We start from the raw sequence: 16,569 nt of genomic DNA, 5'->3' as shown, positions 1-16,569 counted from the left end.
TAGGCTTTTTAACACCAAGCTTTATTTAGTTAAAAAAAACAAACAAAAACAAACCACATTTTCTCATCAGTTATGGAAGAGGAAGATCCATAATTTCTCTTTCTTACATGAGGCAGGCGTGATCTCTGGGTCCAGATCACAAATATGTACATTAGAAAAACAAAGTACAAAACTACGTTTGTCAGGATGAGGACGTTTTCGCACGACAAGTATCCCAATGACAGTGGACTGCAGACGACGAGATGAGGACACAGAACTGGGGTTTTTCATAACAGTGGGTTTAATCTAAAAGTCCCATTTTATGGCATCATTCCCGCTGCTCCATCTTGACTTTCGGGGGCTTGAGGAAGGACCTGTTCTTTTTTTCCTTGCTCTTTTTGCCTTTGGCCTGGAAGCTCCTCCAACTGTCCACACGCCCATCTCTCGTTTCCTGACAAAATGTGTTGCCAAAAAATGGTCACTTAAGGAATGCCAAAAGCAATCATGTTTCACTTTAAACGTAACCACAGTTACAAGAACGCACCTCAAAGTTTTTCTGCCATTCTCTGTCCCGCTTTGCTTTCTCTGCCGTCTCGATTTCTTCCTCTCTCGCCCGTTTCCTGGTAAATGAAAAAAAGAAGAAAAAAAAAGAGAATAAACTAGAGCAGGGGTGTCAAACTCATTTTCAGTCTGGACCACATCAGCGTCACGGTCGCCCTCAAAGGGCCGGTTGTACCTGTAAGACTGTATTAACTGTAACTAACTTCTCCTAACATATTGTTAAATAACTCTCTCTGCATTTGATTATTGTTTATTCAAGTGTAAACATATTGTACATGCAGTTAAATAAATGAAAAATGATATTTAAACACATTTGTTATTATAACATAAATCATTTTAGTTGAGGGTTAAGAAACCCACATTACTCTATCAAAGATCAAACTATTAAAGAAAATAACAAAGACAAATATCAAACACAAGTTATTACAATTTGTTCAAAGCTGTTTGTGTCACCTCTCTGCATCACTAATGTTCCTCCCTGTCGTCCTGTGCATGGCAGCTACATCCAAGAGCTCCTCACTGAGAGTCAGGTCTGATAAACATGGATAGATGATGTATCCGTGTTGTCTGTGCTTTCATCAACAGTTAATTAGAAACACAAGTACCTGCTCGTCTCTTAGCGAGCTGTGTTGTTAGATTGCTGCTAGTTCATGAACTCTGTCTGCGATGGTGTTTCTTCACAAACTGACATTTGTAAAAGTCTGTATCTGGTCGGAGCTCTGCTCACATACCTTCAGCATGCACTGGGCTGTAGCTGTGTAAATATATTCTGCTGTGATTGCAGTCTGCCTTTTAATTCTTGGACAATTTGATGTTTTTCTTGGAGGCTAAATTTAGCTCCGTGTTTGGTGTCAAAATGCCGACGTGAATTATATCCTTCATCACCGACACGCCTCATAACACAGAAGACAGACCCGTTTCTCTCCTTGAAGCACAAACTTGTATTCACTTTCATTACATTTTCTTCCCTCTGCATCAATGTTTCTCTTCGTGGACATTTTGGGATTATTTGTCGATCTTTCTCAATTGTTGGTAAACCGCTTTACGGGCTGTTGCCTCTCCTGTCCACCTGTTGTGATAGTTTTAATGTCGGTACACAGACAACATGCTATCTCATGATTTCAACTTTCTATCTCATAATTTTGACCATGGGGATACTTTTATTTTCAAGTCTAACTTTTAATTATTTTTCCAAAAGAAATAAATAAAAAATTTTGTGTTTGTTTTTGTTGCTGGCAGATTCACGGGCCACATAAAATGACGTGGCGGGCCGGATTCGGCCCACGGGCCTTGAGTTTGACACCTGTGAACTAGAGTTTCCGCCAGCACCAACCAGCTAAGTTGCAGTTTAAATCAATGTCTGTCTAAAATGTCATTACTTCATCATTTACCCCTTAACTAGACGTTTGTGTTAAATCGTTGAATTATGGCCAAAAACGTGTTTCATGACGTCACAGTGACCTTTAACCCAAGAATCTAATCGATTCATTCTCGAGTCCAAGTGGATGTTTGTGCCAAATTTTAAGAAATTCCCTCCAGGCCAGAGGTATCCCGTACGCACAGACGGACAAACCGAAAACAATGCGTCCGACCACAGCTGTAAGGGTTAAAAAAAACTCATGACATTCTGAATGACGTGCTTTTCTGTTTCAATCGTGAAATCTGTGATGACATTTTGATCAGATATTAGAGTCACAATTTACATGATTCAGACATTTAAATAAAGAGGTGATGGCGGGTTACCATCTTTTAAATCCTGAAGGACTAAAAACAGGTTGTAAACATACCGTGTGTGTGTGTGTGTGTGCGTGTTATTTACCTTTCGTGCATGTCCTTTGCTTCCCTTTCCTTCCTCTTGATTTCAAGCTCTGCGAACAGCTTCATGGTCTGTTTGTACACGGCCTGCTTAAACTGGAAAAGGACAAGTTAAATCTTATAAAACCCTTATTTAGTATCACGACAAATATTTGCGATGTTACCATTGTGAAAATCATTCTTGTCTAAAATGATGAAAACACACGATGCTTTAATAGTTTGACCACTATAACCAATTGCATGTCCAATAAAACCAATTACTATCTTGACTGAAATTATGTCCAATAGATATTATTTTAAAAAAAATTGAATTTCCTTCACTTTCAATTTATATTCAACATTAATGTCCCAGTACGTTGACTTACCATGTCAGGGTCGTCCTCCTCCACATCCAATGACTTCCCATCCTTCTTCAACTGTTTCTTTTTCTCCTTTACCTGTTGGGAGCACATGTGGGCAGAATATAAAATGTTAAGACAAATACAGCTCAGGAGATCTGAGTCACGTTGAATGTTTGAAGGCTGAGGATAAGTGTTTAACACTCACGTTATGCTCCACATATTCCTGTCCCGCATGGACCACATCTAAGGCTCTCTTCCTCTGGTCTGGTTCCAGTAGGGATTTGTATGCCTTGTCCACAGCTGCAACAGAGAGACATTCAGGGGAAATTAAAGTTAATTTTTCCATCTACTGGCAGCAAAGGAAGGAGCTGGATGTGCTATTTTACGGTGTCGATTAACATTGGGCAACATGAAACAAGTTCCTCGGTTTAAAGACAGCAGATGTATATCAACAACATAAATGTAGTCAGGGATGCACCTTCAAAGGATTTCTGTGCTCTGAGTTGATCATCCTGATTTTTGTCGGGATGGACCAAAATGGACAACTGCAGAGTTAAAGGAGACAAAATATTAAGAATTAGAAAACAAAATAACATTATGTCACCATCACCAAATCAGCAGGCAAGCCGCGTCTTCACAGAGCAGAATGATAAAATGTTTTGGGGTTTTTCTTTGTTGCTCACCGCCCGAAATCTTTTCTTCAATTCATCATCTGTCGCCTCAGGATCAATTTGCAGCACCTGGAAATGTTGTGAACATTGTTTTATGTTTGTTCAACAAAAGGTATATTATCCAAAGAGAGAATCCAATAATTATTATGCTGGAATCAATATAGTTATGAGAGCAATAAGGGTTTGTACTTTTGCGAGGGCTCGACAACAGCATGTTTGTCAGCCTATTGTAAACCAAATCCATCCAAAAGATCAACACGTGAGGTTTTTGTCTCTCTGATACCGTTTTGGGAAATATACATGGTTGCAACATCATGTAAGTAACAGAAATAAAGATTTGTGACCGATTAAGTCAAGAATTTAATTTCAATCAATATAATTTTACTGCATCGACAGTCGTTTATTAAATAAGGATTAATTAAGGATTATTATTATTATATAGATATAATGCTCGTTTTCCTCACAATTTAGCAGTACTTGAGGTGATTCGCCTATTGTTACCTTTGGGTCTAGTAACTTTGTGATCGGCATCCAACTGGATTAATGACATTTATAAACTGACAAAATAATAACAAAAACACTTTACTGGTGGCACACTTACCTCAAAGGGATTGAGGTTGAAGTAGGATGCTCCAGGTCTGAGCAGTCGTTCGATCTGCTGCTTGGAGGTTAACACGGAGTCTCTCTTCTCGATCTGCTTCACCTGTTAAAGACAATGACAACTTTCAAAATACAGCCAAAGTCAAAATGCAAAGTACACCTGAAGCTGCACTTACTGGTGCTGTTGTTAATATCACTTTATCCTGATGATGCACTAGTTAAGCCAGCATTCATGAGTGACAGCTGATCAATCAGCAGGCTGCTCTGCATCTTTTCTGGGAGTCGGACCTCATTCATTTGATATCTATGAAACTGTGGCTAGCCAAAGCGTAACGCCAGACACTCGACCCGGCTAACGTTAGACAGAGGGCTGAAATCACCTGCCGCGAGACGCATTTTAAGTTAAGTGACTCGTGGTGGTTGAGAAAAGGAAACTAAAAGACACAGACGAGCTTTGGCGGGGTCATTATAACCCCAGAAAGACATGTCTGCTCACAAAACATCTCTCAGTAAACGTTAGCTCCTTATCGTTAGCTGAAGGTAATGTCTGCGAGGCCTGTGGGTGCTCAGCGCGAGAGCTGTTGCGTAACTTCAGTTGATGCACGGAGAGCGAGCGGCACTTTAAAAACACACAAACTCACATAAGATGTATCGTACCTCCGTGTAAAAGTTTTGAAACAATTCATCCGACACATTTTCGGTAGAAGGTTCTCCTCCGGCGGCCGCCATCTTCCCCCCCTGATCTACATGTGACGTTGTAGCATCACGTGACCATGCGGTCTCCTTCATGCTAATCGTCCAACAGTGCACGCTCTACTACACAAAAGACCATCTTTATGAATGCGTTTAACGTTACGTCGAAAATATTTAACTATCGGTTTAAACTGGGATTAATATAAATGTAATGTTGCGTTAAAAATGCTCGTTATTTTCGTTTCAAGGTGTTAAATCGAGACAAATGCAGGATAATAAGTGTTATCATGCATTTGTTATCAACTTAAACGTTACAGACTATATCAATTTGCGAGGCTTGCATTGTGTTTTCTCTGCTGTATTTTTTGAAAATTGATTCAGAATTTTAAGGCAATCCCTGTGACAGCCCTGACCCTGTTATATAGCTTTAAATAAACCATGATTATGCAGGAGGGGACAAGCACGGTGAACAGGATCGGTATAGGTAGACCACTGGCCATTAGGTTTACATGCCCACCAGACATCTCCATCTGTTTGACTGGTGAGAAACATGTTCATCATTTACTATAGGACCCACTACTGAACTTCATAATGAACTCCAAGACGTTGCATTTTGTAGACTCCAGTAGAAGTTGTGCACATGCTGTAGATTTTAAATGACCAATCACTAGGTCCATGTGAATATAATAATAAAATAAACATACATACACAAACACACATTTTTACTTGGGTAATAACATGTATTGAACAATCAGGAGCAACAGATCATTTACCTTTACATGAATACTGATTTAAACTGGACAAGGAAGGAGCAGTCTGCTGGATGGAGCTCTTGATTATGACATGTCCATCAACTGTATCCTCCTACGCTTCTGGAGTAAGTGGAAAGACATTAACCGTTAGAATAAAGGCATTTGCAAGACTATGCACTACTCCTCACACCTCTTATGAATCCCAGTTATGGTTGTTACAACATTTGTTGAAAAAAAATAAATAAATAAAAAGGTTTAATGTGACGTTTACATTGATTGAGACTTGTGAAGTTTCTCCTACACATACGTAGCTCCACTAATCCAAAAATGATTCCTCACCTGTGCAGTCTGCTGAGCTGGGAACAGGGTAGCCAGTTGGTGTTCCCATGAGTACCGGACCTCAAGTGTACAGTCCAGTAAGTGTGGACCCTGTGACGACGCTGGCTCGCAGCTCGTTGAGGACGGTCTCCTGACGCGGAGCTAGAAAAGGGCCACACAGACGAGGGCATGTTGACAAATCTTGGGTCAAACAGCTTCCAAGCATCAACATGACCAGAGAGACAGACTGTATCGTCTTCAACATGATGTAATGCATCTGTAACTGAAAAAAAGAAGCCAGACTTGTGACTCAATGCAGAGTTAATATTCTGAAAACTAACCTGAACAGAAGGAATTGGCCTGTATTGGAAGCAAAGAGGTCGTAACATTCTAAATCATATCAAAAAGTGAAAGTAGGAACATGTGGAGACCTTCTGAGCATTCGTACAGATAATGAACAATCTTACCAATCAGTCCCTTCCATTTGTGTGAACTCATTGACATGGATGGGGGCAGCTCCTTTACTGCCTAGTGACAAGAGGCAACATATAAAAGACACAGTTCTGAAGTGAGAAACTGTAAAGGAAACTCCAGCATTTGATGGCACTTCAGTACAAACCAAAATGTGCGATAAAATAAGCTTTCTGATGCAACGCTGTGCTCCCTGTTTCAGTCTTACCTGTGCAATATGAACACTGTAGCACTACTACTGCCACCGTGTGGCGTTCAGGGGTACAGACATCTCTTTTGATACACAGCCATTGTTCCAACGTCAGCCAATTTGGTCCGCTTTTCATTTAGTATCCCGACTACCATTTAAATCAATGTCAACAACAGCTCCTCTACTTAATATGTGTATTCATTTACACCGTTCCAGCTCAGAAAATGTCCAATAAAAGCAGCGTCGGATAAAGGAACAATGGATCTCTAGTCGTGCTCGGCGTGGAATTGGTACCTCTAGTGGCATTGGAGGGGAAATTCCCCACACCACCACCACCAACCTCCATTCACAGAATGTGTGCAGACAGCTGACGTGTGGTTTTGGTGCAGTGAGCAAAGACAGGCAACAGATGTTTGCAGGGTTTTGGGGTTTATAGCGCTTACCAAATCCTTGGCTTGTATGCCTTCTGGCTGCTTAATCCAGTCTAAAGGAATGGCCATTTGGCTCTAAGTTGGTGTTTGACTTTTCAATTGGCTTACAGGGACACATATGCAGCAGACACATGCTGGCAACACAATTAATTTGAACATTTCAAATGATTCTCGGGTGAATGTTAGTGAATCGTGTTCTTCGTATCCTGGAAAAAAGATCCCACTAAGCAGCTTGATTCGCAGTGCAGTAAATTAGGAAGGAAACAATGAAAATAACAAAGTATAATTATGGCTAGTGTTTCTCGAGTGATTACAAGTAGCTACAGGAGAGGAGACAGTACTCTGTGCAAGGCTAGCTCACCCTCGAGCACCGTTCAGGTGAGTTCCTCATTCTAGCGGTGCCGCTCTCATTGCTTCTCCACCTAGGCAGGTTGGAATAAGAGGACAGACACATGAAACAAAATACAATGATACCATGGTACCAAATGACAAAAGCACTATCTACAGTAAACACATTCTGACAGGTGGTCGCTTGCTATGGCAGAAGGCACATTTTTTTTAATTTTAACCCCTTTGGATGGTCAGATCCTTGGTGTCCTCGATAAAGGAGAGCAGATGGTTGAGATGATGTGCAGATTTTTTTTTAGAAATAAAAAAAAAAAGTAATTGGAAACAACTCGGCACACAAGTACAAATCCATTCAAAGTCAAATGTGTTGTAACTGTTAGGGTGTCAGTATCAGGACCATACCAGTGCAAGTGACATATCACCATTATACAGGACTGTCCATGCCTGTAAAGTGTGTGTCAACAGGTGAACATAGTATATGCTTCAGTAAACGTCTGCCTTAATAAACACCATTCAGGTTGAAAAGGTTTAAAACAACAAACAAGGCACAGCGACTTCACACCTGTGGAAAGAATCCATGGTTTCTTCTACTCAATTACTTCTGTTCTTGAAGCATTCTCAAATTTAACAAAAATAAATCACCCATAGGGAGCACTCTGTGTTTTCCTTTTCTTCATGAACGGTGGAGAACCGCATTTAGTGAGGCTGAGCTAACATTTACTAAAGCATACACTGTTTACCTGTGCACACAGATTTTAAAAGACAGGTACAATCTTGAGTAATCAAAAGCCAAAATTGCCAAAAGTTAGGTCCTTTAACAGTTGTTTGCATTTCTTTAATATTCACAATTTAAATTCTGAGTGCAGGAAATGACAGTAGTCTGATGTAACATGCACTGGAAATTAAAGGGTTAAAATCCCGTGTTCATCCAAACACCTTTCAAATTCTCTTGTGCAATTTCAGTCTTTTGTAATTATCCGTTGAGAATTTGACTTGGAAAAGAAGATCTTCGTCCAGATACGGGAATTGATAATCAAATAGCGAATGACAACACTGAATTTGAGTATCTGACAATTGACTGATGCTCAGCTTAGTTTTATTGAAACGGAACAAACGTAAAAGTTATAAATACAAAGAACATCAGAACAAACTGCTATGGCTCTTAAGGTAAGCCAAACCAAATGCTATTGGGCAAGTTCAAAGAAAACATAGGAAGTTATGGTATCAGTTTAAAAAAAACACAATTTGTCTATCTCTAGAAATGCTAGGCATACACTTTGAACATTACAAAACTTTGATTTCTTCCTTCCTGTGGATTCTTTTCTCCACCATTGCAAAAAATGAAGTATGAAGCTCTAACCATATGCATTTATTTACAAGCAAGTCCCTAAGCAACTATGAGAAACCACAAATAAAGGGAGTACAAGAAGGGGAAGGAGGAAAGGGGAATGGGGCAAAAAACTTCCTGCTAGGCAATATCACTATTTAATGTCCTCTCAGACTTTTGAGAACGAATGTCCACTTTTTTTTTTTTTTTGTAAATGTTCATTGTTGGCTTTAAAAGAATCAGGAACAAAACGTAACAATAAAAGTGTTTTGTGTGTTTTTTTGTTTTTTTTTAAAGACACATGTCTAATCGTAGGAGTAAGAAATGATTCACCACAATGGTTACGTTCCCTTCTTCAGCCAAAAGGCTTTCCAGCCAATCACCTCGAGCCAATTCTGGGGTCTGTCCATTTTTTCTGACATATATACAGATTTGGTTTCATGAGGGGTGAAGAATAAAAAGTCAATCAAAAAATTGTGGCCAATCTCCTGTTTTTTTTTCTTTTTACTCTTTTTTTTTTTTGTCACTTTGCCAAATACCTTTGGGTCATCTACTTCCACTGCTGCCCATAAGAATCCTGTGAAAACTCCATGGTGTCATTACTGTAACCATAGTTACCAGAGTAGTCGGCCCCTTGCTGCAGGGGCTGCTGGGCGATGGGCTGGGACCCCCAGTTCTGTTGGTTGTTGGTCTGGCGGCGCTTGGAGTCAGGCTGGTTAAACACGTCTGCCTTCCTCTTTCCGCCGACGTTACCGCCACGGTTGCCCCTGGCCCCGCGAGGACCGCGACCCCTCTGCGGCTGGAAAGGGGATCCGCGCCCTCCTCGGCCGCCCCTCGGCCCACCGGGGGGGGGCCCTCTTTGGGCGTAGCCCCCACGACCTCGTGCCGGGGGTGCTCCCCCACGAGCTCTAGGCGGAGGAGGCCCGCCCCTGCTGGGACGAGTACCACGGCCCCTCATGCTGTACACATCTTCGTAGCCGTAGTACGGGTCTTCATAGCCACCACGGTAGTCGTGATAGTCATAGCCATAGTAGTCATCATAGTAGTCATCATATCCATAGTAATCTGGAGGATAGGCATAGCCCCCTCGGCCACCACGACCCCTGCCTCGGCCGGGTGGCGGCATGCGGGGAGGTGGGTAGTAGTAGTAGTCGTCATACCTGCAGAGGGGAGGATAGAGTTACATTTAATGCGTTCCTTATGAGAGAAGAAGTCGGGCAGTAGACGAGTCACATGACTCCCTCACCCTGAATTCCTGGTGGTCTGCCGAGCTGCTTGGCGCTCTTTCCTCTTCTTGTCTGGGGGCTTTGCCAAGACTATCTCAATTTCCTCTCCCCCTAGCTCCTTCCCATTCATCTCATCCATTGCCTGGACAAATAAAACAATCCATAACTGTAGCGTACATAACAATCAACAGACATGCAAAATATCTCATCCAAAGCATGAACACACTCACCTTTACGGCAGCATCCCTTTCTTCGAAATGGACAAAAGCGTAGTCTTTCAATTTCTTCACTCGCTCCAGCTTTCCAAACTGAGAGAAGGTTTTTTCAAGGAGCTCTTCAGTCACTGCTGTGGCCAGTTTCCTTACGAAAAGCACCTTGACCTATAAGACAACACAGTAAGGAAAGCTCGGATAACAACACACACAGAGGGAGAACAACCTCATTCTCTGCTCAGTTAGACATAACTCCACCATATCTCACCATAAATAGTTGTTTGCGGCTACATTAGTGTTTAGAATGTTAAATACAGCTCCTTTAAAGAGGAAGACATAAGACGAACCTTGGCCATCACGTCCGGGTCTGGCTCAGCCACAGGGTCGGCCCACTCTACAGTGACGGGGTTCCCCCACACCTTGACCTTGCCACTCATTAGGCGGCGGCGAGCCTGCGCTGCAGACTTGTGATCCTCGTACTCCAGGAAACAGAAGCCACGGTTTTTCTTCTTGTCATCTGGCTGGTGGTACAATATCACCTCTTGGAGACCCTCTGTGCAACACAACAATATCATCTCCAACTTCCAAAACAGTTGTCGTGTCTATCATCCTTAATGACTGAGGATTTGTTTTAATGGGTTTCTGAGACAAATTTGTCTCTTTTGAAACTGACCTGTAACTTTTCCAAAGTCTTCCAATATGCTTTCCCTTGTCTTGTTCTTTGGAATTGATCCAACAAACAGGCGATTGTTTGCAACAGATATACACACTCCCAAGTACTTGCCAGGGCGGATTTCATGGTTATCACACTGAAAATAAAACGTGGAGGCCAAAAACTGTGAAATTCATTGTACATGAACAGTACAGTAAAGCACAAAGCAATTTGAAGCTTGAATTATTGTTGTTTTTAAAGTTAAACTCCAGAGATCAAGTCAGACTCATTTCAAAATGTCTAGAGCAGTCCTTTAAAACTAACTCTGTTGTTATATGGTTTGAGATGCTTCTTCCAAAGTCCTGCTATTCTACTTACAAGCTTTACAGCCTTTTGTGCATCATCCTTATTGCAGTAGGTAATGAAGGCATAGCCTCTATTCTGACCAGAGAGAGGGTCCATCATTAGCCTGAGGTCCCAGATGGGACCAGCAGACTCAAAGAGCGGCACCAGCTCATCTTCATACAAATCTCTCGGGATTTTTCCGACAAACACCTGATGAAGAAGAGAGAAACAGGTGAACAAGTGTAAGGATTTGTTAAGTCCAACATGCAGCATGTTCTGCAGGAGTCTGACTGTTACTGCAGCACAGACATATATATATATATATATATATATATATTTACCTCAGTTCCAATCCCTGGTTGTATTCCTTTGAACACATCCTCAGGTGGGGGACCTCCATATTTTCTCTGCCCTGTGGTGACATCCAGGGTATATCCAGTCCGCTCCAACAGAGCCTGAAAACACAAAACATTAACTGGGTTGCATGGCTGCAGAGGCATGCTTATATGACATTCGTGCACAACAAAGCTCAGTCACATGACTTTGTTTACCTTTATTTTTGCTTCATCTGGGCCCTTGGTGGACTCTTGCACTTTACTTCCTTGTTTTTCTCTCTGTCTGTAAGTCTTCATCACTCCACAAAGGAAAGCACTTTTATTCTATATTTAAAAGAAACAAACAGATGAGGTTACTTATAGTGCACACAGACATACAAATCCAATCAAAGACCAAAAGAGATGCCATTGATCCATGTGGTTACCTGTACGTGGGACAGGTCGCTCTCTTTGAATTGTTGCAGCACAGTAAGCGCTCCCTCCTCATTGAATTCACGCAGTGCATCAATGGCCCTTTCATCTAGGTCAACATACTCCACCAAGCCTACAATTACAAAGCATGTTCACCACCAGGCTCAGCTACAGAAGTGACATCTCACAGCTCCTCTTTAAATCAAAACAACTATCACCCACCTGTCTGGAAGATGTTATCTAGACTTTCGGCTACTTTCTGCGGCAGCCCAGCGTCAACGAGCGTCTGGTAGTTCTCCGTGTGTGTTGTAGTCACATCCATGGGCTCCTCTTCTTCCTTAGGAGGAGCAGAGCTACCGTTCACCTCCGCAGCATCCATCGTCCTGTAATACAGCAACGAAGAAATACAATGTATTTAGTAAACGTTGAACAAATTAATGTATTATTCTTGATAAGGACAGATCCACAAATACTGGCATTTTCATTGTCATTATCCTAAAATAAGTGTTTAAATTAATCTTTATACAACGGCTATAAAGCGAATTGTTTTCAAACGCATGGGTGTGATGTTTATTTGATGGCCCATAACGTTACAAGCATTGTTACTGTCAATAAATAACAATAGAAGGTTTCTAAAAACCGGAACACCTGTCTAGCAGTAATAGTATTAGTATTAGTTAAAAACACAGTTCCTGATAGATTGATGTGATAACGGCTATCGCGCGGTAACACAACACGGGCACTTAAAGAAAGCACCAACAGCTAACGTTACCGTCCCGCCCCCCTCACATGCAGCTAGCTAACGAGGACACATTTATCTCCACATCTAGCTAGCTACATGCACAGGGTCTTATATGGCGAACGCAGCTTTCAAACGTCAAATGCACTGAAAAGAAAAACAAATTTCAGAGCAAAATTGCTCTCAATCATGTTTTATGTTGAGCCAAAAATAACAGTATGAGCAGGCTAGCTGCTCATACTTTAGGCCTCATCGGGCAGACAGCTTTCATGCACACACACACAAACACACGCTCCGTATAAGGTGCAAACAGATAGTTAGCAAAACTCACCGGTCTAATTCGGGACACTAACAGTGGCGTGTGTTAAAATGTGGAACGATTATCTTGTCGCGCGTACAAAAAATTGTCCTATATGAATAATACGTTTTAGTCTAAACCACGAGACAAATTTCCAGACAGCTATGGTCTCGTCGTCGGCTCGCCCGAACAACGCAACCGCTTAGCAAACATCGCGAGATGTGAACAATACCGCGCTGAGGGGCGGGTGTGTTCGTTTTGACTCATTGTTTACACACAGTGCTCGAGACTGACTTATGTGGCTTCGTGTTGAGCACGTAGCTGATCCCAATAAAAATACAATCACAATATTAACGGCTACACAAACGTATCTTACAAAATGTATGAGACATACGCTTACTTTAAAGATACATCCCAGCTAGGTGGCTGCCACATTCAACATGAGCCGGAAGCGCTGTGATTCAAAGCGAGTGCCTCATCAACTAAATATATGCAGTCTATGTACAGGTCCAGCCTAACTATTCTAACTAGAGCTACTCAAACCCCAATACACAACTGACATTTGACGATAATCAAGAGTTATACAAAGATGCACAGACATGTTCAAAAGTCTTCATGAAATATCAAATATTAAGGGCTTTATTGGTTTATTGACATTCATGTCAGTATGAAATGTCATACAGGACCTGCCTTGACAAGCAGTAAATTAATCAATATTGGATTATGATTGACTTGGCAATCAGATGGTCGGAAGGAGAAATTACAACAGGCTTCCCAGCTTTAGTCATCATGTTTTAGCTTTCTGATTTTGCCCTTGTGACGGTCAATCTCCTTTTGTAGGCGCTCAATCTCCTTTTTGTGGTGCTCAATCTCCTCCACATGATGCTTCCTCAGCGATTCCATCTGCTCCCTCTCCTTCTGCCTGCAGGTGGAAACACAGTGATGAAAAACTGGGTTCAAAACATATAGAACCTGTGGTTACCAGCTTACTACTAATATAATGGCATGCTTTTCACCAGTGGCAATTTTAGACTCCGGGGGGCTCCATCAAGGCCGGGTGTTTTTAAATGGTAAATTAAGTTGCATTATTGAGCACTTTTCTAGTCTTCTGGCCACTTCATTCACACCGCCGAGGATGTCATACAAGGTGCCACCTACACATCAGATTTTAATCTCATCATTAAACACTGATGGTGCAGAACAACGCTTGGAGCAATTTAAGGTTCAGTGTCTTGCCCAAGGACACTTCAACATGGGGACTGGAGACAGGGATTGATTCGTAAACGACCTGCTTTACCTGCTGAGCAACATCCGTGTATGTGTATGATAAAGTTGTATGTATGACAGTTACAAGTAGCTATCTGACTGTCCTAAAGGTATCCAGCTGTCATACACTGTACAGTAGCCATTTGTCATTACAAAACACATGCCAATGAGAGGCCATCGGGGGACCCTTTTCCCATTTTTTTGGGGGCCCCAAACCTTTACCTGGTTTGCCTCTCCTGACAGTGCGCCCCTGTTACTTACCTGAAGTACCGCTCCTCCTCTGCCACTTCTCGCTTTCCAAATGCACCACCTGCCGCCCTCACAGCACCTCCTCCGCCTCCACCTTTGCCTGCGCCCTTGCCCAACTCGCCAAGCTGGAATAAGCAGAATGAATCCTCACATTTCACATACAAGTCACCGCCCACCACTATCAGTGTATGAATGCGTGTTTGAATGGGTGAATGAGAGGCAAAGTGTAACGCAATAAGGTGGAAAGGTGTCACATAAAGTCCATTTAACAAACATATTTAACAAATTAGAACATATTAAAAAAAAAGGTATTTCTCCTGTTCGCTCATTGAGTAAACTTAAAACAATCAATGCATTTATTGTTGTAAAAAGGTTGGGTCTCTTTGTTAGTTGCTTCAGTAAACTCATGAATTTATCTGGATGCATGGTATTGTTTCTATCGGCTCATACTAACAATACAACAATTTAATGAGTCTTTGAACTTCATTATCTGTTAAGGAACTATATCTAGAAATGAAAAGTTTTCCTAAACGTACTCTTTATTATGCAATTAAACAATCTCTGCAACAGCACAGAAAACAACTCCATCGCTCTTATTGAATGTCTTATTAATTCATTGCATGTTTACGCTGCCTCTGCTGAAGGTTACAAACCTATAACTGATAGTTAACCTATTCATTGGTCCGCGCGAGACACTTTGTTTGCTCCTCATTCAGATAAGACTGTGTATGAATACAGCCAGCAGACCGTGACGGGGATTTTTCATAATTTACCAGTTACCAGTAACTCAGAAACTTTCTTTTTTTTGTTGAGAATGATGATTAAACAACGTTTCTAACGCTACATTGCATTCAATGCACGTCAACAACTAGTTAGCTGTCCGGGCTAACTTCGTCCGACAACAACAACTTTACTACAACAAGCTAATGCTAAAGTTCAAGAAGTCATCTGACACCAGTTCACCACATTTGTGTTACCTGATCAGACGCCATTCTAATCTGAGAGGCGACGCATCTCCTTATGTTTGTTCTAAGAAGAAACCTTGACATTGTGCTGATATTATTATTCGCAGCTGCTACAGAGCAGAGACCACTATGGTGTTTCTTCTGTCCGAGCTCGAAATGCGGAAATGTTAAATAGACGTCTCCTGTGGGTGTGGAAAGCATGGATGTATTGATGACGCCTCTGCACGCCTGTTGCTGCCGCCAGGCGCCGAGGGGTGAGAACAGCAGCAGTTATGTGCAGTGAGCTCTGCACAAAGATCTACTCTTATAGGCTACACTTGAAATTTGCAGCTGGGATCATGCAACACGCCATAAACTGACAACTAGTTAAATGTAATATATTAAACCTCACGCTCATGCAGATTAGATACAATTATATTTGTAAATAATCTTTGTTATGTTGTCACATGCCAGTAAATAGATTTTTTTTCCTTCGAAATACAACATTCATACTTAATGCCCATACTCAGTTATTGTTGGAAAATTAATTATTTTTGAATGATTTGCCCAAAGAATAAAAATCACATTTTTACATGTTCATCTGACCTGCTCTGCACTGACTCTGGCTATCACAAGCAATTCATGATAATTATTAATTTCAAGTATGTTAATTCAGCATTGCCATTTCCCTGTCATTAGCAATCAATTAAATAGGTCTTTCCTGGAAATATTTCCAAATAGTATGAATTTTTCATGTATTCCATGGTGGGATTTATGATTATTTTGGTTATATATTCCATGTTTCTCACACAGCACTTGTGGAACTGAAGAAGCACTTTGTAAAACTACAGAATTGCCCCCCCCCTCCTCCACCCACCTTTTCAACCAATGAATCCTGTTTAAAAACCGAGCAGCATAAACAGTTCTTCAAACCAGGTCTCAAGTCCAAGACAGATAAGTGTGTCACAATGCAAACAGTAGGAAAACAAGCACACACGCCCATAGGCTTTCACTGATTTAAAAGCCTGTCTTATACAGAACATTACCTAAGCTTTCTAACAATACATAATACAAAACAATTATCGTCATTTTTTAAAATCTTTTTATCACTCCTAATAACACAGACCTATCTAATTCATTTCATGCTCATATATTCTGTCTGCAGACCTGTGACATCATTGTGTTGTGGGCTTATTACTTAAAAGGATAAGACCCGGTGCTCATCTGTGGAGTGCTGGATGAGGCACACTCAGCCAGCACAAAGAGAAGCTTTGCAGTAAAGAGAAGTCAGTGGGTGTTTAGTACAGATGAGTCATAATGGAGTCCCATTGAAAAAGAGTCCTCCCTGCTAGACAATGCACAGCCCAGCACAGTGTCGTACCAGCGCACCTTTGG

At 41.4% G+C, this 16,569-nt stretch overlaps 3 protein-coding genes across 7 annotated transcripts; all 3 read right to left on the bottom strand.

Moving 5' to 3' along the window:
• Positions 1–4,709, bottom strand: dnajc8 (DnaJ (Hsp40) homolog, subfamily C, member 8). Of its 2 annotated transcripts, none has more exons than XM_079288553.1 (9): positions 4,609–4,709; positions 3,969–4,070; positions 3,380–3,436; positions 3,175–3,241; positions 2,902–2,996; positions 2,721–2,792; positions 2,360–2,451; positions 524–599; positions 1–430 (listed from the first exon to the last, which is right to left on the bottom strand). In XM_079288553.1, the coding sequence occupies exons 1-9, from the start codon at positions 4,660–4,662 to the stop codon at positions 308–310; spliced, it is 738 nt and encodes a 245-aa protein (XP_079144679.1). In that variant the 5' UTR covers positions 4,663–4,709; the 3' UTR covers positions 1–307. The 2 variants fall into 2 exon arrangements, with proteins under 2 accessions (XP_079144679.1, XP_079144678.1); XM_079288552.1 differs by having other exon boundaries at positions 4,625–4,709.
• On the bottom strand, positions 3,401–13,174 carry LOC306791693 (heterogeneous nuclear ribonucleoprotein R-like). 4 transcript variants are annotated; one of them, XM_079288551.1, is made up of 18 exons: positions 12,749–13,174; positions 11,901–12,061; positions 11,693–11,811; positions 11,484–11,591; positions 11,274–11,387; positions 10,966–11,142; positions 10,609–10,744; positions 10,283–10,488; positions 9,954–10,103; positions 9,744–9,865; positions 9,116–9,657; positions 7,184–7,244; positions 6,198–6,258; positions 6,072–6,090; positions 5,752–5,892; positions 5,434–5,532; positions 3,969–4,070; positions 3,401–3,436 (listed from the first exon to the last, which is right to left on the bottom strand). In XM_079288551.1, the coding sequence occupies exons 2-12, from the start codon at positions 12,055–12,057 to the stop codon at positions 7,210–7,212; spliced, it is 1,866 nt and encodes a 621-aa protein (XP_079144677.1). In that variant the 5' UTR covers positions 12,058–12,061; positions 12,749–13,174; the 3' UTR covers positions 3,401–3,436; positions 3,969–4,070; positions 5,434–5,532; positions 5,752–5,892; positions 6,072–6,090; positions 6,198–6,258; positions 7,184–7,209. The 4 variants fall into 4 exon arrangements, with proteins under 4 accessions (XP_079144677.1, XP_079144676.1, XP_079144675.1 ...); XM_079288550.1 differs by lacking the exon at positions 6,072–6,090; XM_079288549.1 differs by having other exon boundaries at positions 5,752–6,258.
• Positions 13,175–13,325: 151 nt separating this feature from the next.
• LOC306791695 (ATPase inhibitor, mitochondrial-like) lies at positions 13,326–15,407 on the bottom strand. Its single transcript, XM_079288554.1, has 3 exons — positions 15,208–15,407; positions 14,243–14,355; positions 13,326–13,637 (listed from the first exon to the last, which is right to left on the bottom strand). The coding sequence occupies exons 1-3, from the start codon at positions 15,394–15,396 to the stop codon at positions 13,496–13,498; spliced, it is 444 nt and encodes a 147-aa protein (XP_079144680.1). The 5' UTR covers positions 15,397–15,407; the 3' UTR covers positions 13,326–13,495.
• Between the last annotated feature and the right edge of the window lie 1,162 nt (positions 15,408–16,569).

The sequence above is a fragment of the Melanostigma gelatinosum genome, assembly GCF_949748355.1.
Source record: "Melanostigma gelatinosum genome assembly, chromosome: 17".
In the NCBI taxonomy this organism is placed as follows: Eukaryota; Metazoa; Chordata; class Actinopteri; order Perciformes; family Zoarcidae; genus Melanostigma; species Melanostigma gelatinosum.
Note: the sequence above shows the minus strand (reverse complement) of the source record. Positions and strands in the feature narration are given on the sequence as shown.